We start from the raw sequence: 27,323 nt of genomic DNA on the forward strand, positions 1-27,323 counted from the left end.
GAAGACTTCTTACTGCTCCTACCGCTCCCTTTGGGACATAACTACAGGATTCCTATGAAAACTGGATCTTTGGCCCATCCACTCCAGCTGCTGCTTATTCCTCATCTGAAAGCATAATCTTGTTTGTGACATTTGTGGCTCCGTACCAACTGATTGTGAGGCCACAATTAATGAAATATAAATTAATCTGAGGAATAAGCAGAAACACCACCAGTACACATCTTATTTTTTAAAAAGTGAAGTTCATCCCTGGTTGGAAGAATAGTACCACATAATGTTCTGAATGGGGTCTCTGTGGGAGGTCAACTGTCTGCATGCCCATATAAGGCACTGCATGCTTCCTATATGACACGGAAATGGGCTTAGCACCACCCCTGCATAGACTGATGCACAGAGGCCATTTAGCAGTCCCAGGGCATTTCAAGACAAGCCAGAGAAGGATCCCTGGATTTGTGTTTATGTTGATCCAGTGGCCTCTGTATCCCATGCAATTGGCATGGAAGGTCTACAGCTGTTAGTCCAGCCTAAGTGCTGGGGAGATGGATTACACCTTCCTTACCGTTCTTCACTATGTCTGCATAGAGCCCACACACTTGGGCTCTAGGTGTATGGAATAAATTTCATCCAAAGATACTTTTTTCATGCAAATATTTTTATTACAATATAAAAAGGGTAGAGAAATACAGGCATTATATAGATCAGTACACTATTTAGATGTGTCACTACACAGAACTTTCCAGAGAGGACTTTAGGGCCAAGAAGACTGGTAATGGAATGCACACCAGTCACTTATGTGGTCATTCATTCGTTCACAGCTAACCCAGACCACATTCATTAGTTCCCAGCTAACCCAGTGATTGTTACGGCTATCAGATTCCTGCTTTGAGTAATCTGTTGATGGTTTCACTTCAGTTGCTAGTGGACAGATGTGTGTATAACTAAAACCACCATCATAATTGATAATTTCTCTGCGGATACTGCCAAAAAGGTGTAAGAGTTCACGAGCCTGGACACTGAACTACCTTCTCACCCCTAAAAGAATGGCCACTCCAGTTTAGTGTTCAGGAATACTGGCGGTATACTCTAAAAAACGCTGACTATGATTGTTCATACTAGTCTTTAGGTAGATAGTCAGAGGATGTCAGCATTCTTCTTGTCAGCTCTCTCTCTCCAAAAATTAATTTAGAGCAATGCTGGAGATAGGATGGGAATTAAAATTAATGTGGAACCTGCAGTCATTAAATTTGTAATTTTTCTATTTCTAATTTTAGTTTTTCTAGGACTATGTTATTTTTTATGTTTATTAATACTTTTTATTATTTTTTAGGCTTAGGACATCTGGCTACTTACACAACTTGCCTCTGTTTCACATACACTGATGATGCAAAATGATTTAACACAGGCAAAAATGTAACATGAAGCCAGCAAACACAGTAAACTACAAAGCTCTTGTCTAATACAATTTGACTCATATTAGAACATGGACATATAGGAATGAACAAACAATATGATGTTAAATAATGGGCTGACCATATTACAAACATCTATGCAAAGGTCCCACTCACAGCTGTGACATTATTCAGCTGATGTTGTGATATAAATCACTATTTGAGAAACCAAGCTAGACTATTTTTCACAATATGAAAAGGTGCAGGTTACCACCAGTCACAGTAATCAGCAATGACTTGTCTTCTCACATCTGCTTTGGGAGCCACACCCTGCAATAATATTACTAACAGGATGGTATGATTACAAGTAGTCAGAATGAGCTAATCATGCTGAACTGAGATATTATGTTAATGTCCTAACCTGACATGACACCTGCAGTACAAGCATCAAAGACTGATCCATTGATACTCTGTGGGTGTTGCTATAAATAATTAATTAATTAAAAAAGAAAGAAAGAAGGGCTATGGAAAAGGTAAATAATATATAAATGAATTTTAAAGTATAAAAAGTTAAGGACATATTTTAATCAAACAATTTCTGGCTCCTAGATATAAGGATACATTTTCGTTGTAACTGTGTTTTTTATAGATGCAATACAGTGTGTCTATCTATAGACCATTGCATATGTATTTAGGGCATGGATAAATATCATATATTTAGACAGGTTGTATAGATTATTTATGTGGAAGCTTCCAGTTTGAAGACACACAGATGTGTTTAAATATATGTAGCTAGTTTTTTAGCAGGCTACAGGAAAACCAAGTGAACCTAGGAAACAGGTAGGGAAAACCAGAATTCTCTAGAACCACATCTTTAAATCCTGACTAAGCTCTTAGTCTTTCAGACATAGATAATTTGAACACCATGCAGTTTCATTTTCAATGATATGCTAAAAATTCCATCCCCCATTAGTAAATATAAAAGATTCTATATAGGGTGACCATATGTCCCGATTTTGTAGGGACAGTCCCAATTTTGGGGTCTTTTTCTCATACAGGCTCCTATTACTCCCCACCCTCTGTTCCGATTTTTCACACTTGCTGTCTGGTTGCCCTAATCCTATAACACTTTTCACAAGAGTGGGGATTTCACTCAGTGTCCTTAGCCAAAAATGTCCCCCCCTACATCCCAACTGCAAACACTGCAAACACTACCCGATTTTATGTTTACGATGCCACCATTATTTCAATGGCTTTGTTTGTACACAGAATGATCAGTAATTCTTGCAGGATTGTGAAGTATGTTACGATCCATCAAGATGAAAGGTGATAAACAAGAATCCTAATTTTCTGTGATAATTCCCCCCTAAAATTATCTGATAAAAAAAAGAAAAAAATCCATGTTTTTCCACAATTAAAATTAAATGCTGAACTTTAGTTTCTCTAGCCACAATATATATAGGTATCAGTTGAACACAATGTTTTAGTGATGTACAGTAGAACCACATTTATCAGAGTCTCCATTATCCAGCTCTTTGTACTAACTGATCCACCAGCCACCCAGAGCTGACACTGGCAGAAGTTGGGTGTTCAGACCCAGCACCAGCTGCCCAGGGCTGACCACCTGAGCCCCAGACAGGCATCGAATAAGTGACACTGGTACTTCCAGTCAAATTTAGTTAATAGTTAATATATGTTTTTATTTTTTCTCTGTAAAAATGCAAATTATTCATTTTTCTGTGACAAACTGATTTCTAGGATCCCTGGTGATAAATAGATGTAATTAATATTTATTGCCACTTAATTAATATTTATTGCCACTGCTTATCTGCAAGAGGTATCAGGTTTTTCATGTCATAAGGAGAATTAACACCATGAGAACCATATTTTAGAACTGATATTCTAGTTTTAGAAAACTGCCCTGAAGAACTGCTTTCAAGTTGCTGTACATTCAATCATTATCAGTGATGGGTTAATCAAGGAAGTCATCACACATATACAGAGATTGTGGGGTTACTCATGAATATAGATGGGCAGCAAATATTTTCATGCTTTCACATCTCCAAAACACCATCTATACATATAGACCCTGATTTTGGTCTCACGTCAGTGTAAATCAGGAAAAACTCAACTGAAATCAATGGGGTTATGTTGGTTTAGAAGTTTTGTAAGCAAGAGAAGAATCAGTCTGATCAGACATGTCTATGCTACAACAGGCCTGCTGACAGGGGTCCCTGGCCCTTTTAAATTGCCTGGACAGGCCGCAGGGCTGCTAGGCACATAAAGGATGGTACCAGCGGTGGTGAAGGCAGCCGGGTGGGCATGTGGAAGCCCTGGTCATGCTAGAAGGGCATGCCTAGCAGGGCAGCCGGCAGCTCACTGAGCACCAGCCAGCACAGGTGCAGCACCGCACGCATGCACGCACACACATACTCTTCAGTGAATGCCATTGTCACCTCACATATTTGTATCCTAAAAAAATATCTAGCAATATTCAGGAAGGCATCTTTGGCTTGTTTTCAGGCAGTTCAGTATATCACTATCAATAAGATTGGTCTCTGTCCAAAGATACAAACCCCCACATTCAGCACATGCATACAAATGATTTTTCCTCTCAAGATCAGTTAAAGTCCAATATTTTTCCTAGCAATGAAAATGTGTGTTGTATGTTTTATTTCAACTTCCTCTTCTATAGCATATGTACTGTATGTGATCCTTCATATCCTATGAAGAATTAATTTCATACCAGGTAGTTGAAGGCTGCTATCAACTCCCCCCTCAGTCTTCTTTTCTGCAGACTAAATAAGTCCAGTTCCCACAGCCTCTCCTCATAAGTTACATGCTCATTCTATATCTTATATTTAGGCTCACAATTTGTTTAATACTGGTGCTGTAACTAGAAAAAAAAATTAACTACATCAAGCAAGGCCACAACTTACTTACAGTGGGTTCTAATGTGTTATCAATAAGATAAACAGTAGTGTCGTAAACCTCAGCCATCCCTTTCTAAGGGGCCCATTGACTGTGCTACGATCAGGAGGCATGACTGCAGCTTGTGTAGGCATGTCTGAGCTAGCTTTGATTAGCTAGTAACAGCGGCAGTGTAGCCACGGCACCATGGGCAGCATGGGCAGCAGCACGGGCTACCTGGGATACTGGTGGGGGCTTGTATAAAGAAAGCTAACCTGTGCCGCTGCCCATGCTGCTGCAATTACATTGCTATTATTACTCACGGTAGCTTTGATCTAGGTAAGTTTCTAGGTATGTCTACATGAGCTACAATCACAACTCCTGATTTCAGTGTAGATACTCCCATAGGGGTTTTCACACAACTCTTTGATTCTTTTCAATGAAATCAGTGTTTCCAACTCTGGAATTACCAAAAGAGAATTTGTCTTCCTGTAACTAATATGACTTTAATAAAATCTCCTGAAAGGAAAATTATAGTATAAGAATATGCTTCTCAGCATATGTTGCTATACAGTGAAAAAATGTACTGTATAGGAATTTAAATGAGAGAAAACTTGGAAATTATAATTACAACTAAGTGTTTGTATAAAATTTAAACAGTTTTGTCAGTTCGGTTATTTATACGCTGATCTGACAAAGCATTATCAAGTCCCCCATCAGTCCTCATTTCTCAAGACTAAACATACCCATACTTTTAAACCTTTCCTCATAGGTTAGGTTCTCTAAACCTCTTATCAATTTGTTTCTCTCCTCTGGACTCTCTCCAGTTTATATACATCTTTCCTAAGGTGTGCCACCCAGAACTGATCACAATACTCCAGATGAGGCCTCACCAGTTCTGAATAGAGCTAAACAATTACCTCCCATGTCTTACAAACAACACTCTTGTTAATATACCCTAGAATAATACTGGCCTATTTTGCAACAGCATCACGTTGTTGACTTATATTCAATTTGTGATCCACTGCAACCCCCAAATCCTTTTCAGCAGCGCTACCTCTTAGCCAGTTATTCCCCTTTCTGTAGTTGTGCATTTGATTTTTCCTTCCTAAGTGTAGTACTTTGTATTTGTCAGTACTGAATTTCATCTTGTTGATTTCGACCAATTCTCCAAGTCAATTTGAATTCTAATCCTGTCCCCTGAAGTGCTTGCAACTACTCCCAGCTTGGTGTCCTCTGCAAATTTTATAAGCTTACACACTATCCAAGTCATTAGTAAAAATATTGACTAATACTAGACTCAGGAGTGACCCCTGCAGGAGCCCACTAGATCCTCCCAGTTTGATAGCAAACCATTGATTACGACTCTGAGTATATCTCTCTACCAGTTGTGCATCTACCTTATAGTAAAAGTACTGTAGCGTAGGGTCAGCAGGAAGCTGATAAAGCCTAGTAGTAGTGCAGAGACAAAAACCTTGAGCATGATTATCCCTTACCTTTTGTGGGGGTTATGACAACTTAAGGTGGGGTATTGAATCTCTGGTTTCTTCCTTGGGGGTAAACATAACTCCTTCATGAGTAAATCAACCAATGTAGAGGAGTGGCAGCAGGAGTTTTCTGATAATTTACTCATAAGGTCCCAACAGAAGGTAGCTTCATGCCTTAATATTTCCTTTATAGGAAGGCCATTTAAAATTTTTGATCAATGATTCTTTCCCAGACGCACAGCAGGCACCCAGTCTTTCCCTCCAAGTGCCATGGCTCTCACCTGAAAAATTGTATTATGTTTTAAAAATGCTGACTGCTTGATGACAGGATTTACTGCCTATGCTGCATTATTAAATACAGAGGACTAAACTACTCAGTACAAAATTCCTAATCAACCATTTTCTTTCCTACTAGTTAAGGCATTAATAACAGAGGTAAAATAATTTGTTTTTTTTAAATATTATTTTTAACTTGACAGAGTGACTCTGAGTGTCTGAAACCTTTTGAGATGGAAAGTTCTTTGCAGGTTTTTTAACAGAGAGTTTCTGAACAGAGAATATAATTTTTTTGTTTCTCCTGGGAATATGTTCAGAGTCTATTGGTACATTTCAATTAAATAATCAAACAATTATTTCAGCACTTCATGAATATTTACTTTTTTTCCTTTGATTACTTTATTTACTTGCTGCAGTCTCAGTGCCAACTAATCTAAGGACCAAATTCATATTTACTCATAAAAAGGCATATACTTAAAATTGCAGAGATTTATAAATGCATAGGACTTGAAAATATTATAATTATACCTGCTGTTTTTCAGTCATGCATTACATCAATGAATATTTACCAGCTTCATAGGAATGATTCAGCAATATTCATAAGGTGTTCTCATCCTTACTCACGGGTGTTCTTTCTGTATAGTTATTTGTTACTTCTACCAATATGGGGCCCGGTCCAGTAAATCCTACTCATGTGAGTAGTCCCATTGAATTGAATGAGTCTACTTGGATTAAGAGCAACACATAGAAGTAAGGGTTTACAGAGTCAGACCCAGTTATGAAATCACTGATCAAAAATTAGAAAAAAGGCGTTCCTGTAGAGGAAATATTAAGGTGTAGAGGTGCTTTCTATTGCGAGTCTCACTAGTTACAAATGTCCAATATGACGGAAGTTAAAACAGTGGCTCCCTTTCCATTCTCTTGTGTATCAAGTGTCAAAAAAAACCCCAAAAACCTGTTGGCTGTTAGGGCTTTAAGCACTGCTGAGGTGCCATGTAGCTAGCTATGTGGCTTTCAACAAACACAAACTTTTATTTTAATTAATTCTTTTTTTCCACATTTATATTTTTATGCTGATAAAATAAATGATAGAAACTGAGCCAGTCCCTCAACTTGTGTAAATTAGTGTTCTAATATCGACTGAGTTATGCTAATTCACACCAGCTGATGATCTGGTCACTGTCTTCAATAACTTCTATAACCATTATTGAAACTCTGTGAATTAACAGTAAACATAACTAGCTTAACAGTGCTTCAATCTGAAACAAAAATGAGACCAAAATATGAACCCAAAGAGAGCAAACCCATCTCTTCCCTACCTTGGCACGTATTCACCCACCCACATACACCCAATGAAATCTGTAGTATAGACCACTTCTTATTTTTGATATGTGCAGTAATTAAAATTAATTTTCATTATGCTAGCATTTTTCCTCTAACCAACCACTTTCAATTAGTTGCAAGATTTCCATAGAAATATTTTCACCTAAGATATATTTAACAATATATATCCATTATCCCTCATCAACTTTCTACAGTTGGCATCACAGTACAGGTTGTCTCATTATGAGGACAGAATAAATTTTCTATTGCATAGCACACTAAGTACTACTGGGGCACTACCAGTGTCCTGACAAGTTGTATTAAACCTCACTACAGCAGCCACTGAATGAAACTAGCTCCTGTCTTATATCTCCAAAGAAAGAATTTATCCAATTGCATCATCATAAAACAGGGGCAGTTTGGAGGAGAGGACATGCATGAGGGCATCTGGAGAGAAAAAAAACCCAAGCAACAATGCTTAATGTAGTAATATCTTCTTTGGTTTAAATTTCCACTACAAAATGTTACTGTGGCTGAATACTGCTCAGAACAGTCATGTCAAGTGACACAATGTTGAACACGGTTCATCCTAGTCCACACTGACTTCTAAATGTTATTCAGTATTGTGCTTGTTAATGCAATTGCTAGCAAGAGTTCTCAGGCATAGTAACATGTAGAACAGGCTTTTCTTCTTTGCTTTTTCCTTCTTTGCCTACTTACCTTGGTAGAGAGAAGTTTGGGGAAATATACAGACTATATGATTGCAAAGTAAAACTGCCAGGATACTGTATCTGAACAGTGAATTGAAAAATCCTCCAGTACAAAGAGGAAGTAATCTCAGAGAGCTGCACAAGAACCATCAACTTGTCATTTGCCCATCCACATTGCTTCCAGGCCTGTTCTTACAACATTGCAGAAATTATCCATTACACAAGGCACCCTGTATCCAAATTCATATATGCTTAAGGATATTCAGCCAATTAAGCCATATGACTGAGAATATCCCTAAGTGCTTACCATATTACATAGAATAGGAACTAACTATTTGTAACACAGACGTTTCATTATGTAACTGTCCCTTTTGCTGCAAGTTTTACTAGTCAGACAATGGGCTGCAATATGGAGTTCTATATTTCAATCACAACTGACAGCAAGGTCTGTGTGCTGGGCCTACTGCCTGCAGTAGGAAGGATGATTCCACTTAGAAATAACCCTCTACATTTAAAACAAAATATTAAATATTGTTTTAAAACTGAGTGAAGTTATCAGTGTTTATTTTTAGTGAAAAATATTTGTTTATCAGGAAAAAGTATTTGTCTTATTTTTCCTGATAAAGACAGAGCTGGTTCACCCGAAATTTGGGTCAAATAGGGAAACAGTATGTGAATGCAAAGAAAAATTCTTCATTAGTTTGCGAAATTTTAGATCTTCCTGAAATAAATTGAGACTCAAGAGGCACATCTTGATAGCTTTGGTTTCCTTTTAGACATATGAGAGAGATGCGGCTTTTTAAAATGTCATGCTAATTGAGAAACTAACATTTTTGTTTTTAAAAACACACATTCCTTCATATAAAGGGAAACCCCATAATGATAAATAATAAGAATGCTTATTGTTTATATAGCACTTAATACATTTTAAGTGCACAGACTTAGAGCTCAGTTAAGCCTTGAAGGCAGAATGGGTGCAATTTGCATTCTTAGGTAATGGTGTCTGAGGGAGGATGGCAAGCAGCAGCAGCAGCATTATAGGAGCAGTCCTGACAAAAGCTGCCCAAGAGAAAAACTGGAGCCTGGTTCTCCCTGCTTTGCAGACTACATTGTTGAGTGTCACTGGGTTGCAGGTGAATTTCCACCATCAATGCCTTTTGGGGACAATTCAGGCCTAAACTCACTGTTTCATGTTTTACAGTCAAGAAATGTAAGATCTCAAAACTGCATTTTATATGCATTTTAACTACAAACATCAGGTCAAAATTTAGAGGTTTGCATCTTTTTTGACAAATGTAACAGTGCTATGGAAGAGAAAGGACTCAGTTATGCTTTGTGCAACACCAACAAAATTGTCAACTAAGGAAACAAAGGGTAACTGGACGGTTTTCACAGTGGAGAGAGGTAAATAGTGGGTTCCCCCAATGATCTATACTGGGACCAGTGCTGCTCAACATATTCATAAATGATCTGGAAAATGAGGTAAACAGTGAGGTGGCAACGTTTGCAGACAATACAAAATTACTCAAGATAGTTTAAGTCTAAAGCAGACTGCAAAGAGTTACAAAGGGATCTCACCAAATTGGGTGACTGGGCAACAAAATGGCAGATGAAATGCAATGTTGATAAATGCAAAGTAATTCACATTGGAAAATATAATCCCAACCATACATACAAAACAATTGGGTCTAAATTAGCTGTTAACACTCAAGAAAGAGATTCAGGAATCATTGTGCATAGTTCTCTGAAAATATCTGCTCAGTGTGCAACAGCATTCAAAAAAGCTAACAGAATGTTAGGAACCATTAGGAAAAGGACAGATGATAAGATAGTGGCATTATGATTTTTTTCTATATAAATCCATGGTACATCCACATCTTGAATAATGCATGTAGTTCTGGTATCCCCATCTCAGTAAAGATATATTAGAATTGGAAAAGTACTGAAACGGGTGACAAAAATTATTAGGAGTATGGAACAGCTTCCATATGAGGACAGATTTAAAAAGACTGGGGCTGTTCAACTTGAAAAAGAGATGACTAAGTGGGGGATATGATAGTGGTCTATAAAAGCAAATAAGGAAGTGTTATTAACCCCTTCATAGAACACAAGAACCTAGGGTCACCCAAAAAATTAATAGGCAGCAGCTTTAAAACAAACACACAGCCAATCTACGGAAATTTCCACTACAAACTCATTGCCAAGGGAGGTTGCTAAGGCCACAACTATAACAGGATTCAAAAAAGAATGAGTTAATTTCATGGAGGATAGGTCCATGAACGGCTATTAGCCAAGATGGCTGGGGACGCAAACCTGTGCTACGGGTGTCCTTAAACCTCTGACTGCCAGTAGGTGTGACTGAATGACAGGGTATGAATCACTCAATAAATTCCTCATTCTGTTCATTCCCTTTGAAGCATCAGACACTTATCACTGTTGGAAGACAGGATACTGAGCTAGATGGACCATTGGTATGACACAGTATGGCCATTCTTATGTTCTTAAATTCTAATTACAGAATCTGTATTACTAAATTGAAAGAGGAATTATTATTTGTATTAAAGCACTGGCTAGATGCCTTACCTGAGATTGGAGCCTAATTACACTAGGTTCTATACAAACAGCGAGAGACAGTCCATGCCTCTGTGTTGCTATCTGCCCTCACTTTTGTCATTGTTTTGTAATGAATGACCCCGTGAATTCCTTGGGCAAGAACACTTCCATTGTTTACAGCTGTGATGCACTATGTGCACATGACATTATGTAAATAGACAATAGTTATATGATTCCATTATAGTTATGATAAAATAACTATGATGATGCAAAATAAACATTTTGAATTTTAGATACTAGGATAAGTATGCATTGTTGGCAATTTTAAGAAAATCGTCTTTTTTATTTTTTTCATTGACTAAAGCAGATGTAGTCACTGGCAGGGGAAATATACTGATTGCCACAATGAATTTTTGAAAATTCACCTTAAGTATATCCATTCTTTAAATAATGAGCTCTCATATAGCTCTTTATACTTGCAAAGTATTTTCCAATTATTAATTACTCTCTATAACATCCCACTACAGCACCTCTGAGTGTCAGAGGTATTAGTATGCCCAAAACAGAAATGGAACATAGAGAGGTCACGTGAGTCAGTCACAACCACAGAGAGTTAGTGTCAAGACTCATGATTAGAGCCTAGGGTTTCCTGGCTCCAAAAGCCAGTGGTCAGTTTATGAAAACATACCTCTTGCTCAGAGGATTCTTTAGTGCATTAAATGTATAATGTCTACCATGTCCACTACCCATAAAACAATAGTGAACTGGAAAATGAACAAGGGTTGGGGAGACAGAATCCAGCCCTTTAACTCATTGGTAAGGCATCAACACTCTTGCATGTTCGTTAATTCAGACCCTGGGTTTGTATAGAAAAATAACCACCTTTGTCCTGTATGTGGTGTATGTGGCTACTGGATCTATATGATCGTAAACCATTTCCCCAATCCTCTTCATGATAGCCTATGCAGAACTGGTTGCAGATAGTACAGAATCTCCCTGTGTGCCCATTATGCAGAATTGCAAAGGTTCTGCTGTACTGGGAACCTCCTGAGTTCTATAACAAGGACATCTAAAACAGCTGTGGGAATAAGCTATGGGAAATTAGCATGATAAAGTTTCTCTACACAAAACAAACATTTATTAAAAGCTCAACAAATCAAAACAGAACTTGTATGTGAGGGCTGTGTTAAGGGTCTCACAAACCCATAATATACACATTTCATATATGCAAACAACCAACAGTTGAAAATATGAAAAGAGTATTAGGCCTTCAGACATGACAGTGATGGGGGACTCATTAGACAGAGATAGCTACTGCACTGATTGATCAACTTACAAGTACACGACTTTTAAAGTATATTTTATAAAGGTTCAACTTTTCACATACTTAGTCTACTTGCAGTAAAAGCTTTAAATTCAAGGCCTCCAGTTTCGCTGACTTCTTACATTGATTATTACATTAAGGTGACTGAAAAGTGCTCACAAATCTTTATATCATTTATTTATTGCAGATGTACAGAAATAAACAAGACAACAAGGTTCAATTCCACCCATCAAATATAAGTAATTATCCCTTAGATAAAGTACTAGTTGGGAGAATAGACAGAAAATTTGTATTTTACTGTGCTACTCAACGAAAACGCTCTGGTGCTTAGAGAAAACAGAAGACTATGGCATAAATTATATATTATAAAACGTACTTTTTAAGTGGCATTTCATTTTATCTAGTCCATTTGCCAGTGGTTTATAATTAAGGCCCAGCTTCTGATCCCAATGCATTCACCTGCAGTTTTGTCAGTGATTTCAATGGGAGCATGAATGTGTGGTAAAATATAAAGCTTTTAAATTAATGGAAGTTTAGGTAAAAAAAGGTTTTAACATTTCTAACACAAATGTTCTGACTTTAAACATAAATAATTCACATGACATATGCGCCAATACACATAAGTGTATATAATTTTACTGATTCAATTATATAGGGCCACAGCCCACCAACCTTACCCACTTGCAGCCAGTAAAGAGTGATAGCCAGTAAGCTGTTCAGCTAATGCCAAACTTCCAAATATTACCTCATTCACGTAGAGCCTGATCCAGCTCCCAATGTGTCCAAAACTGGGGTAAATGCACATATGTTAAATCAAATATTTCTGGGGGAGATGATTTGAACTGGTGAGAATGAACATGTGGGTTAAATATCAATGTCACCAATCTCAAGCATTCAAAAATCTGAGTAAGGCTCCCAAAAATCTTTAGATAGGCTTTAAATCATAAGTTTTTTAAAAAAACAATACATTTGATTCATGTCTGCAAGCTTTTCTCTACAATCGTGAGGGCTACAAACTTCCTTTTTTTTTAAATGTAAGAAGAGACTTTTTTTCTCCTAACCACATGCCCCCAGGAGCTCAGGCTTTTAAAAAAACATTAGTTATTGTGAGATTCCCAAGAAAATCTTGAGAGTTGGTAACACTGAAATATTTGTCTTTCTGTGGTGCACTGTGAAAGGAGTAGTACCTGGGCCAAGTGTAGGTAAATCCATGATATGGTTTCATGATGTTTCATGATGGAAATGCAGATTTCTATATATCATTGCACTACAGTAGTAGCTTAAAAGGATTCCCAAAAGGATTCCTTTTGTGATGACTGGTGTATTTCTTGGGTTTAGTAAAGAGCAATTGTGTTTTAGAATCCTGTGTGAAGTAAGCCTGTGTATATGTGTTACACCTACCACCACATGCCTCCTGAAGAGGTAAACTATGGGCCCAGAACATCCATACAGATAGAGTTCTGGGAGAAGGTGAGTTTCAGCTACAAGGAAATCTGAGGAGTCAGCACTGATCCGAGGGGCTAGGCAGCGGGCCACGTAGTCACAGCTCCCATAAAGGGATACTCTGCACCTCAAGAGTGTGACTGGAAGCCCCAAAGCCAGGGCAGTACCTGGACTTTGTACAGGCTCCAGAGGCTGAAAAGACCCAGGGATTCAGTGGCTGGATCCCCTCCCAGCAGTTTGTGTCCGGCAGCAGGAGTGTTCATCTGGATCTGTCACAGGATTCTATAAACAAATCATCTCTTTTAAGCCTTGAGATTTGTTTGCATAAAACATTTGCATGTGCATAAATCAAATGCCTGGAAAATCTACCACAAGTTAGGTCTGGCATTTTTTGGTGTCTCCTTGCTGTAAGAGAGAGATTTCAAAATACCAATTTTTGATTTTGTCTGTCTAGGCACTTATACAGTCTTCATCACTGTGGCATCTGAGTGCCTTAAAGAAAAAAGATGGGGGGGGGAATAAAGAGCTAAGACATCTTGTTTGACAAAAATCTGCTCTTAGAGGGTACTCATGAAGAACAGCGGCATTACGTTGGAAAAAACGTGAGAAATAGCAATGTACAATTTTACTGAGTTCCTTCATTGTAATATTTCCTCCTTATTGGAGAAGCATAATCCGGTGGCCAAGAATGTGGAAAATAAATTGACCTTGTCAGAAATCCAAAGGTATTGGAATCCCCCCTTTGAAAAGATTACAAAAGACTTGCTGAGATATAATGGAAATGTAGAATGATTGGAAGGGCTATATTGCTTTTGCTGGAGACATAAGCAACTGAGTTGGAGTTGGGTCAGAATGGTTAGATATATTGAATATATTATTGTTTGTGGCTGTTCTCTGTCTCTTTGGACTCCTTTGGTCCCCACTCATACAAAGATATGGAGGAAAAACAATTAGCCTGATAGTATCAGAGTGCTGATCTATTGGCCATGAGCGTGTCCCAGCACCATTTCACTAACTTTCTGTCTGTCACAGGCTTACAGAACCAGTCATTGTGAACTGTACTATAGTTACAACTGTAGCTTCTGTTTGGAAGGAATAACCACTCTATCACCTTGCTCTTTAACAAAAGATAGCATTTACCATAACACAGTACAGTTTCAACAACCTTCTTACCTGAAGTGCTAAAGGCTTCCACCTCACATTCTTCAGAAGTGCAGGAGCAGAAACCAGAGTGTTTTGAGGACGTTTCTTCAAGGTTAAGATCACTCCATTTGGGTCTTCCCGCAATGCATTTACAAGGTTCTTTAACTGCCAGCCAACCTGAGGAGACAGCCCATAATGGAACTTTGAAAGATTTCCACTTAACTTACTTAAACGTGAAGGAAGTGTTGTGTTAAATTGAAATGGTCTATTAAAATGGAACTGCATTACAGTCCATTCCTTGCAAATAGGAGCATCATTTATAAATTATATTTGATTTCTCTTGGACAGAAATGATGCTGCTGATGCTGGTGGTTTTGTCATCGTTGTTGTTGTTCATTTATGATAATGGAGATTAAATGCTTATTTTATTCCTAAAGGTATAGAGTAACCAGAGGATTTGAAAATACTAATGTAATGCTATAATTTTTCTTGTCTTCTAAACAAAATTGGTAATTTTTAATTATCCTTGCCACTGAATTATCATTGCATTTCTCTGTAGGAAGAGAAATAATAGTCGTGGAATAATTACAAACTGCATCCTCAGTATTATAACTGCAGCTGTTTAATTTTTTGGGTTGGGGGCATCGGAGAGAGACTATCGTTGGACAACAATAATGTGACTTCTTTGAGGGATTAATTAAAGATAAAATATCATTTGTTTGAATTACCAATAGTTCCACTGAGAGGAACTGAAGTTCCCAAATTATTATAAACGATATTTACAACACAAAGAACAGTATCACTAACGCTGAAGGAATTTCATTTGTGTCGCTTGTTGAAAACTGCTTAGAGATATTTTTCAGGATTCTTGGTTATTTTGCATACTTTTTTTCTGCTTTTCCATTTGAACATTGAAGTTTAAAAAAGAAGCTATGAATTTTCAATGTGTATTTATGAATATACCTTTTATCATCCTACAAGGCTAAATGGAATTTAAAAATTATATATAATATAAACAGTGGTCTCAATGTGCAAAAAAAAAAGCATATTATAGAATTTTTAAAATATTTATATACTGTTTACATAATTTTTAGTGGATTTTATGCAGTAAAAGAACCATGAATTCGCGTACACAAGTTAAGAACATTTTTTTTGTATTATCAGTATATCAGTATCCACTATTTGCCAGCAGGAACCTCTGCATGAAGTATCATAAAGGAGTGAAAGTAGGTATTGGATGAAGCCAAATATAGGGCTGTGGTTTCAGGTCCACATATACAGTTAAGCTATTGTTTTTCCTCCAATACATTACAAAATGTAACTAATATTGCATGTACTAGGCAACTTTGCCTGCATGGCATTAATTTATATGATTGTCATTTATGTTCAAGGTTGCTACTGTACTGTAAATATCCCTTGAATATGATGAATTTCTATTTTCTAGTAGTTCTTAACGAATATCAAACAGACTAGGTCAGGAGAGAATACTGCCTAGAGGCTGTTGCACACAACTTTGAATCAGGTTCTATTCCCAGCTCTGACACTAACCTGGTTGTGTAAAGCTAATCAAAAGTCAGTTAACCTATCTAGGCCTTAGTTTCCCATCTGTAAAATAGTCACAACAATACTTACCTACCTCAGAGAGGTATTATGGAACACAATGCATGTATGTTTGAGATGGTTGGGTAACAGGTAATATAGCACTCTACATTTACCATAGTTCGTATTATGCTATAATTTCTATTAGACAGTGTAAGCATTTTATAAGAAAATGAGATTCTGAGCATATTTTCTTCCCAGGAAAGGCTAAAAATCTCCAAATTCCACTGAGACTGTCAATCTTGTTGTCTTTGCTGTCAGTGTTATCATTCCCATGATAGCTACATGTTGTGTTCCTCATCAAAAAACAGTTCTGTAGAAACAATCTCCTTAAAAATCCTAGGATGACTTTTCAGGGGAACAGGGGAACAGCTGGAGGGGAATGTATCTGAACAACACAGCAGAAAAGAGCAGGAACCTTCTGAAGAACAAAGACCTAGACACTCAGACTATGGGATATTTAAGGTCCAAGAAAATACATAGGTTACAGAAAAGACTCTTGTTGTACCATATTTTCATATATTTGTACAGTATCCTTGAAATAAAGAGAGCTTTAAGAATTCTCTCCTAAGTTTCCTTACCTAGCTTGAGTATTTACTCACCATTATTTACTCTGAAGGAAAATGTTTGATATAGTCATCTAGTCTATACTCAAAATTACTTTTTTTGCACAACATTGTTCTCTAAACTTTGCCTCTCCTTATTTTACAAGGCAAGCAAAGCACATTCTAGCATGGATCATCACTTCACCTCATACACCTGGAAACTACTGTATGTTGATCACACGGGTTGTATGTAATTTTTGGAGAGGGTACCTGAAAGGTGCTTCATTTGTATGAAGTGCTGCCTGATAGAGCTGATGGACTAGAAGAGAAGAGATTTGAATATACAGCTAGAAACTATGATTGAGATTCACAGGGGATTTGAGCGGATGATGGAGGGAAGGAGAGAGGAGGCTGAAGGGAAACCTCAAACTTGCAGATGCATGCCGAACAAGAGAACTGTGAGAGTAGATGGCTGGATGAGGAAAGCAGCCAATGGAAACATCTGAGTACAAGAAAAAGGCAGACAAAAAGACTGGCTAGTGAAGGAGAAGCAGAGCTGAAGAACAGGTTTGCTGAGTTGGAAAATGAAAGGGAGAGGAGGCAGTAACAGAAGATGGGAAAGCAAAGATGAAGAGAACAGCTACTCCTACAAGAAGAGACAATAGAGATAGCCACTGTATGGAGCCCAGAAGGCTAGAGGATGACTCACAGAAGACTGCAAGTGAGAGCAGAAGACTAGATGACTTGCAGCAAGAAATAAAAGAAAGAGGAAGGCCAGAGAATCACACCAACACCAGGAAGAGGCAGGTCTATGTGATTGGGGACTCTCTACAGAAAAAGAACAGACAGGCCTGTCACCAGAGCTGTTGTCTGCTGGGAGCTAAGATACAGGATGTAGACCTGAGGCTGAAGAGGATACTAATGGGAGCAGAAAGGAATCCATTGATTGGCCTTCATGTGGGAAGAAATGATATTACTAGATTGTCACTGGGAATCATCAAGACTACACCAGGCTGGGGAAGACATTTAAAGAAATGGAGGCTCAGGTGATCTTCAGTGGGATTCTACCTGTCCCTAGACAAAGGCGAAACAAGATTAGTATGATCAACAGGTAATGGTGCTCTAAGGAAGGCTTTGGGATGTTTGACCACTGGGAGGCATTCATGGGCAGAGGATTGTTTTCATGGGATGGACTCCAGCTGAGGAGGGAGAGTAATAGTCTTCTGGGATGGAGATTGACAGAACCTATTAAAAGAGCTTTAAATTAGGAATTCAGGGGAGACAGTTGGGATAAGCATGTGTAATCTTCCATGCCTGATTCTAATTCTGAGCAGGAGGAAAAATCAAGCAAAAGAGGATACAGCAATGGAGAAAGGAATAACAGAGGATAGGAGTAACAGTCAGGTAGGCAATGCTGGCAATAAAATGACTGCATCTAATAGGGTGAAGAATCTGGGTGAGGCCAAGTGGAAACAACTAAGATGTCTGTACATCAGTGGAAGAAGCCTGGGTAACAGAATGGAGGAACTAGAACTACTGGTGCAGGAAGTGAAATCAGACATCAAAGGGATAATGGAAACATGGTGGAATAGTAGCCATCACAGAAATACAGGTAATGAAGGGCATGTGATGTTCAGGAAAGACAGAAAAAAATGGTAAAGGTTGTGGAGTACCACTGTATATTAATGACTGTAAAGAAATTAGACAAATTGTCAAAGGCAACATATATTCGTTCTATGTCCCAGTACATGTACCTTGAAGGGCAACTGGTTTAAAATGTAGTGTCTGAAACAGAGATAAGAGAAAGTACAGAACAAGAAGTTAAGGAACTGGTAAAACTGGTGGGTTGGATCTTAAGGTGACATATAACGGTCTTTCTAACTTGAAAAAAACCAAGATGGTTGGTGGCAATTGGATGTCTAACATAATGAGAGCCACTGAAAATGAGGTATGGTCAGAGTCTAAAATAGGGAAAGAACAAGTCAAAAATTACTTAGATAAGTTCGACATCTTCAAATCACCGGGGTCTGATTAAATGCATCCTAGAATACTCAAGGAGCTGACTGAGGAGATATCTGAGCCATTAGCAATTATCTTTGAAAAGTCTTGGAAGACAGGAGACATTTCAGAAGACTGGAAAAGGGCAAATATAGTGCCCATCTATAAAAAGGGAAATCAGGACAACCTGAGGAATTACAGACCAGTCAGTTTAACTTCTGTACCTGGAAAGATAATGGAGCAAATAATTAAGCCATCAATTTGCAGACACCTAGAAGATAATAAAGTGATAAATAACAGTCAGCATGGATTTATCAAGAACAAATCATGTCAAACCAACCTGATAGCTCGCTTTGACGGGGTAACAAGCCTCGTGGATGGGAGTGGGTGAGCGCTTGAGAGCAACAAATGTGGTATATCTTGACTTTAGTAAGGCTTTTGATACTGTCTGGCATGACCTTCTCATAAACAAATTAGGAAAATACAACCTAGATGGAGCTAATATAAGGTGGGTGCATAATGGTTGGAAAATCATTCCTAGAGAGTAGTTATCAGTGGTTCACAATCATGCTGGAAGGGCATAACAAGTGGGGTCCCGCAGGGATCGGTTCTGGGTCCGGTTCTGTTCAATATCTTCATCAATGATTTAGATAATGGCACAGAGAGTACACTTATAAAGTTTGCGCACGATACCAAGCTGGGAGGGGTTGCAAGTGCTTTGGAGGATAGGATTAAAATTCAAAATGATCTGGACAAACTGAGGAATGGTCTGCAGTAAACAGGATGAAATTCAATAAGGATAAATGCAAAGTATTCCACTTAGAAAGGAACAATCAGTTGCACACATACAAAATGGGAAATGACTGCCTAGGAAAGAGTACTGAGGAAAGAGATCTGGGGGTCATAATGGATCACATGCTAAATATGAGTCAACAGTGTAACGCTGTTGCAAAAAAAGCAAACATCATTCTGGGATGTATTAGCAGGAGTATTGTAAGCAAGACACAAGAATTAATATTTCTGCTCTATGCTGCATTGATTAGGCCTCAACTGTAGTATTGTGTCCAGTTCTCGGCACCACATTTCAGAAAAGATGGGGACATACTGAAGAAAGTCCAGAGAAGAGCAATAAAAATGATTAAAGGTCTAGAAAACATGACCTATCAGTGAAGATTGAAAAACTTGGGTTTGTTTAGTCTGGAGAAGAGAAGATGAGAGGGGACATGATAACAGTTTTCAAGTACATAAAAGGTTGTTACAAGGAGGAGGGAGAAAAATTGTTCTTCTTAACCTCTGAGGATAGGACAGGAAGCAATGGGCTTAAATTGCAGCAAGGGAGGTTTAGATTGGACATTAGGAAAAATTTCCTAACTATCAGAATGGTTAAGAACTGGAATAAATTGCTTAGGGAGGTTGTGGAATCTCCCTCACTGGGGCTTTTTAACAGCAGGTTGGACAAACACCTGTCAGGGACGGTCTAGATAATACTTAGTTATGCCTAGAGGGCAGAGGACTGGACTAGACGACCTCTCATGGTCCCTTCCAGTTCTATAAGTCTATGAAATATAAGTGGTTTTGATGGCATATCTTTGAAGCACACTTGCATAAGGTGAACATGGTTAGTCAGAATGTCTCTTTTTCATACTGTATCATTTAGCCTGGTTATTTGTCCTCTATTCAAAAGTGAATCAAAGCTGAATCAAAAGTGTAATTGAGCAACTGGCTACACAGTTACACTGGAGCTGTGTTAGTGTTAATTACTCACATCAAATCTCATGCTACTCAAACTGAGTATTGGGTTGGACATCTCAGTCTGTGACTGTCAGTCTATGCTCAAAAAAATTCTGCAACCTGGGTGGAGGTGGCCTGCACAGCAAGGAAATTTCGTATAGTCCTCTCCTCTCTCCTTCTCTAATAGCCACTTCCTTTCTGTCCCCAAAAAGCCATGTGGTCTTCTCTTCTTACTATGTTGGCTATTTTTAGGGAATAGGGTCAGAGTTTTGTTGGGGTGACTTTGAGCTTCTGATAGCAAGGGCGGGTAGAGAGGATCATTGCGAGAGGAGCAAGTTTGTTGCTTGGTGTTTCTCTTTGTGGTTTGAGGTCAAACTCGAACCTTTAGCTGTTTGGTTCGCTTCCAATCCCTGCAAACTAAACTACTGGGCTTAGTTTACAAAACTATTTGTAGACAGAGCTCTCAAGTAAATTACATTTTAAAATAATTATAAAGATAAGGACATTTTTAATATTTTTAAAAACCAGACAATGTACTTGATATCTATGCAAACTAACTGTAATTCCATATGAACTGTTGTATCTCTTTGTGTTGCCTAGAAATTGACAAAGGCTAGTTTTATTATCACCTGGTTATGACTTGAAAAACGAATTACTTTTGATTTTCATAAATGAGTATACGTTTAGAATTCAGAAACCTCTGATTTCATGAGCTCCTTAGAGAAGAATGATAAATAATTAACTTGTTAATGATAAATTATTCGCAGGAGAAATCTTAATGACAAACCCATTAAAACACTGAGAATATATATTATTGAGGACAATGTGCAATCATTATCAGTAGACAATGATAAAAAGCTCTTAGCAATACGGACATTTTATTATAAATTGAACTACTAAAAATAGCATTTGAAATCTAGCTAAGAACTGGTTCTTGAGAAAGGTTTTGCCATGTCTTAAAATCTTCAGCCTTAAAAAACCCTGTGTAGCTTCTATGATGCAATGCCATTTTAAAAGACATGCATCCCTATACAGGGGATGCTACTCCTCTAGATGTTCTAAGGTGTATGTTCAGTTAATTACATTTAATAATACAGACTAAAGGTAATTCACACAATAACGAAAGCTAACATTAAAATGATTCTAATGGAACAGAAAAGACCAGTGAGGATGTTTAAAAATGTCTGTCTGCATAAATGAGACTAGAGCAATTAGAACCATCACTGCGCTCATATCACCAAATATAGCAGAACATTATTGTATCTGTTTTACACAGCATAACTGAGCCTTTGTTAAGCTCTCAGCTAGACATATCTATATATTATGACACTGTGCACCAACTTTCTATCTTTGTGTTCTTCCTATTCCTAAAAAGCAATCTGAGTAGGGAAACACTAGGAAACAAAAGCTGAGGTATTTTATTCACAATCCCCCCCAGTATCAAGAACCAGGCACAATCCCTGATTGGACTGGTGTTTCTGCTGAGATGCTTAACAGTGAAATTATTAAAAATGTTGGCATTTCAAATTTCCTATTAGGCTTCAGAGTTAACACTCCAACCTCAATCACCAATGCTCTGGTTGGGGATCTGCCCTTTAATGGCATCTTTACGTATGGCAGAAATGATCACTTCACAAACGGGAGAAAAGGATGCCAAAATCAGGGTGCATTGGTTGAGGGCCCAGTACCAGGATAGTCTTATACGAGCAGCAGTGCTGCTTTCACAGGCAATTCAGGGATCATGCAAGGTATACTGAGGAGGCAGCAGTGAAAAGTGCTACCAACCATATTAACTCAATGATTTTAAGTAATGAGAACCTTGCTGGATAAAAGTATTCAAACCATCTTGTACTTTTAACTAGAACATTTTCTACATGTTTAAAAGAAAAACATGGAAAATCCTACAAAAAACATGGAAAAACTATCCCATAAATGGTAGCAGCCAAGCAAACCTTTTAGGTTCTTTGATGGATCACATTTAAACTGTTCAGAATCAAATTTTATAGGCTCATACATATTCAGTGTGAATAATAATGGAATAAAGAGACTTAAAAGGCCAAATTATTCAGTGATTTGACTGGTATAGTAACATAAGATGGTGTGTGTGTGACACATGGGATGAAAGTACTTCAGAAAGCTGGTGTAAGTGGCAAAGGAATGTAACTCTCAAAATAGCAGCTCTAAAAATATTGCTCCCCCAAACACTTATATTTGTGAATATGAAGATACTGTGATCTAAATAGTCAGAATATTGTGCCACTTCTGTGTGCCTAAAATCCCTCATTTTCACTGGAGAAAATGGGAGAGATTTGTAAGGAACCTATTCATTTGAAAACACTTGCTTGAAGAACTAAGTAGGATTGTCACAACTAATTTTCATGAATCTGTGCTCAATTGGTTCTCCTTTTACCTCTCCAATCTTTCCTTGAATGTCTCCTCTTTCTCTTCTCTCTCTCTTTCTGTGGGTGGCCATGGCCCCTCTTCTATAGTGCATCTCTGGAGGCATGGGATTGGTTAAGGCCCCCCAATTACTCTCTCTACTCTGGCTCATCCTGTATCTTTCCCTAGTACCTTATCACTCCCCTCTCAGATTTTTGCTTCTCTTTCAGTTGTCTCTTGTTGGATATCCAGCCACCAACTCAAACTGACTATGATAAAACATGAGTACTAATGTACTCCCACACTTCCTCCCATTTGTACTACCACCACCAATGTGGCCATTCTTAGTTTTTTCCTTGGAGTATGGAGTATACAAATGTATAATCTATGAATCCACCAATGACAATTAAATAAATAATAATAATTATTACATACACTATAAAATCAGATCTCAAAGTCACTTACTGCACTTATGAGCTTCCCACTTCCCAACTTGCTAAAGGGGTTACTAGCTGTTTCAGGTACTTTTCTGGGTCAGAGTTCCCCTTCAGGTCAAAATTCTTTAGGGAAGAAAAGAATTATGAGTAATTCTGTTTGACTTAGTTTCTTCTGTAAAGAACAAATAGCATGAAGGCTCCACCTACCAAGAAGCAAGGAAGCAAAAGATTTGAGAATTGGAACATTTCATATAAGAAGACCTGTTCAGACCCCTCCCATAGATATTTCCAAAGCAGAAATAAGGATAGACATAACAGAGAAAGAAAAGAATAAACAGCACTCCACTCCTTCCTCAGATGGGGAAAATACTGGGGAATGGAAAAGGAGAAGAGGAGACCACAACAAACAGAATTACCTGCAAGAAATTTCCCTTTGTTATCTCTCTCATTTCCCTTCCTAGGAGTAAGCATTAAAGACAAAGGTAGCAAGCAGTACTTTAATATACCACTTTCAACATCTTTCTACCAACTTGGGTGTCTCGTTGGAATCTTCCTGAGTGCGTGTGTCCCACACCCTCCTCAGTTCCTTCTCTACCGTTGAGAATCATACTAGTACTCCAAAGTAGAGGGGAGGAAGGCGGGGAGTGGAGCACCCACAGAGACACACATCTCGAAGAACTTCAGTTACTGCAAGGTGAGTAACTTTCTCTTCTTCTTCGAGTGCTGTCCCTGTGGGTGCTCCACTCTAGGTGAATGTGTAGCAGTACCCACTATGGTTGGTGGGACTTTGGAGATGTGGCAGTGAGTATTGTAGACAGTAGATAAAACAATTAAGATGTAACTCAATGTTCACTATGGGAATAAGCTCCAAAGGAAGCCAGAGTTCACAGTTAATTGGACAAAAACTGGAAGGAAGAGAAATAACCAAAGAACTTAATTCTCCAATCCTCCTTTCAGAAATAACTATAAACAGAGTCACTTTCAGAGTCAGAAATATGAAACTTGGCTTATAGAATCAATAGGAGGTTCTGTGAGAACATGGAAAACTAAGGAACATTTTGAAGTGATAGGATTAAGTAAAGTCTCTGTGACAGAAGGAAATGGAAAAGCTATTTGAAATAAGCTAAAATCCATGTCAGTAATAGGGCTCTCAAAGGCCAAAATAGCAGAATCTTATACCTAGAGTACTCTGACTTAAAGCCCCCTCAAATCCTGCTAATATAAAAATCCAAAATATTCTTTATAGAAGAGGAACACTGCACGATGTTTTGATCAGAAGCACAACTACAGAAAGAGCCATCATGTTAGTGGAAGGTTTCCTATTCAAGAAGACAATCTGCAACCTCCACGGCAGTCTTTTCTTGGAACCAGCACTACTCAATTTCCATATTAATCTCAAGTGACTGGATTAGGCCTGGAACAAATGAACTCCAAGGTAAAAGGTTGGATGTCTTGAGAAGTGGCCAGCATGGAGGTTAATTAAATAGGAGAATAAAGGGCCATGTACCTCTGAGAAGCTAACATAATCATCACTTCCTTATCTTGCCTGCTATTTCTGTGACATTTTGAGTGGAGAGAGACCAGGGGAGGCAAGATGTTGCTTCATGCTCCAGTCCCAGAATTTTGGGTTTGGTATTTCTCTAGCAGAAACAAGGAAGTTTGATATTTGTCAGACTGAGCTGAAATTAAAGTTTAACTATATTTAACTGAAAAACCTGAATACTGGGGCTTCTCTCCCAAGCAACTAACTGCTGATGATTGAGCTAGTCTGCAAGACAGTTGTCTTTCTTCCTCTGTTATTTGGAGGGAAAGCAAATGAGACTACATCTAGGAGGAGAGACTCTGACAGAAAAAAGGAAAACCCAATTCCAAGAGTTGTAAGTTTGCATAAAAGCAGGTACAGAGTTTGCCTGAGCATCTAAGAGATTGTTGGAAGCCCAGATAGAGTGAGGATGGAGTGAACAGAATTGATGCTAGTGGTAAGGACTGTACCAGTCTGGAGAAGAAAGGAACTACTATAGTGCTAGAAGTGTTACTGTGCAGGGGAGGGTGAGGTGGGGAGAAGAGAATTCACAAAATGCTGAGCTTACCAGCAGTCTGGGGTGATGGGTCTGGCTGACAGGCAAGGAACATAAATAAGCTGCATCTGCAAATACCAGCAGTTTGGCAAGAGAGACAGAGAGGGGGAGCTTATTGGGAAATGCCTGCTGTCTCCAGGTTGGACAAATAGCAAATAGTGGCAATAATGCTGAGGGAAAAGGGTCCAGTGAAACCCACTTCCTATACATATTAAGTCAGATTTCTAGGATGGCCAGTATCAGGTCCATGAGATGCGGAGATAGCTGGATCCAGAGGTCTCTCCTGAGATGCAGGAGCAGCCTTGCTGTTAGCAAGGGGTTCAACGGCAGAACTTAAAGCTCTGTCATCTGCATCCTCTCTGCAAAAAATTCCCCTGAACCATTGGAGAGGGGATAACCAAAGCCTTGATCTTCTCCAATATGTCCCTCTTGTTCTTCTCCTCCCTCTGGGGCCTAGTGAGGAGTGGAGAAAAGGGTTTAGAAGAAATAGAGGAGGAAGGAACAGTGCAGGAGGATTCCCTGCTTATTTTATGGTATAGAAGATAAAATGATCTGGGAGCAATCTGACTGGTATTATAACTCAGAATCTTTTCCAATCATGCTTCCTAGCATGTGGAACTGTAATACCATCTGTCCTTTACTCAGCATTGCCAAATCTAAGAGATCAAAAGTCATGAGTTATGCCCTGAAAAATCATGAGATTTAAAAAATAATACATTTTGATCTTGTTATTTGCCTTCTGGATTTTGAGCTGTAAGGTTCATGTTTTCAAGCATTTCTCCACAACCACGAGGGTTAGAAACTCACTTTAATTTTAAGCTGAAATTCTCCTACAGTAGTATATTATTATTACCTAGCTCTTATAAAGCAATCAAATGTAATCAAAATAGCCCAAGAATTGGAGCTTTAAAGAAAAACACCAAATATAGCACCATAGTGATAAAACACTATTTCCTGCCTCTTCTGAGGATGGTGTTAGAGAGATATACAGTCATCTATGCACACCCCCTTCCATGGCTTCTTAACTTACTGGCACAGTTTTATTTAGCAGAATAAGATTCACCAACTATCTTAAGCAGTTTAATTATCTGATATGATCCCATGTTGCCCCTCACGCCAGCTCCCTTCCCTCTGACCCCTCCACTCCCCTTTGACTTTATCTTTCCTTTTCCTACCTTTCTTCCATTGATACCCAATACCTAAAGTGAAGCTAAAGTCCTATTAGATTAGCTACTATGAAACAGCTCTGAAATGGTGCAGTTTGGTGCTACATTTATAGTTTTATCTTTGGTTTTAAGTTGAACACTCATTAGGACTCAAATTGACAGATCATTAAACATACTTCATATTAATGCAATAAACTTCATATCAACAAATGTTAAGACTGTGACAATTACTTCATTAAGCCAGAGTTCTTCCTACGCTGAACTGTAATTTTAAGTATGCAATTAGTTGCACAATGAATATTAAGAAAGAGAGTTAACCAGCTTATCTTACATTTGCACAGCATCTTTCGTCTGAAAGAATGCCAAAGCCTTCAGAAACAGCCGCAAAGATCTCTATCAATCATGAAAACACAACTATCTCAGGTGAAAACAGCAGTTTATAAATACACAAAAGTTTAGAACAAAAAGCAAAGAATATCTTTTCAGCTGAAACTACAGGAAAATGAATTTAGGTAGAGAGAATCTAATTAATTAAGTAGGAATTAGGCTAGGACACAGGGTAAACACATCTAAGATATGTCCACACAGCACTAGACACCATGGCTGCACCCTGCCTGCTGACTTTGGCTCATGGGACTTGGGCTGTTTCATTGCTGTATAGACTTCCAGGCTCAGGCTGGACCCAGTCTCCGGCTGGGCCCAGTCTCCAGGACTCTGAGGTTGAGAGGGTCTCAGATCTTGGGCTGCAGCCCAAGCCCAGAAGTCTACACAGCAGCCCAAGACTTGCAAACCTTAGTAAGTGGGTATGGGCCGGTTGTGGGTTTCTCTTTGCT

At 38.4% G+C, this 27,323-nt stretch overlaps 1 protein-coding gene across 1 annotated transcript in view; it reads right to left on the minus strand.

Annotated features, from left to right (window-relative positions):
• Window positions 1-27,323, minus strand: part of LOC115657916 (connector enhancer of kinase suppressor of ras 2-like) — a 521,635-nt gene that overhangs the window by 179,778 nt on the left and 314,534 nt on the right. Inside the window, exon 9 of the mRNA XM_030576266.1 lies at window positions 14,588-14,734. Within this exon, the coding sequence (XP_030432126.1) occupies window positions 14,588-14,734 (147 nt within the window). The remainder of the gene's footprint in view (window positions 1-14,587; window positions 14,735-27,323) is intronic.

Source organism: Gopherus evgoodei, chromosome 9, assembly GCF_007399415.2.
Source record: "Gopherus evgoodei ecotype Sinaloan lineage chromosome 9, rGopEvg1_v1.p, whole genome shotgun sequence".
In the NCBI taxonomy this organism is placed as follows: domain Eukaryota; kingdom Metazoa; phylum Chordata; order Testudines; family Testudinidae; genus Gopherus; species Gopherus evgoodei.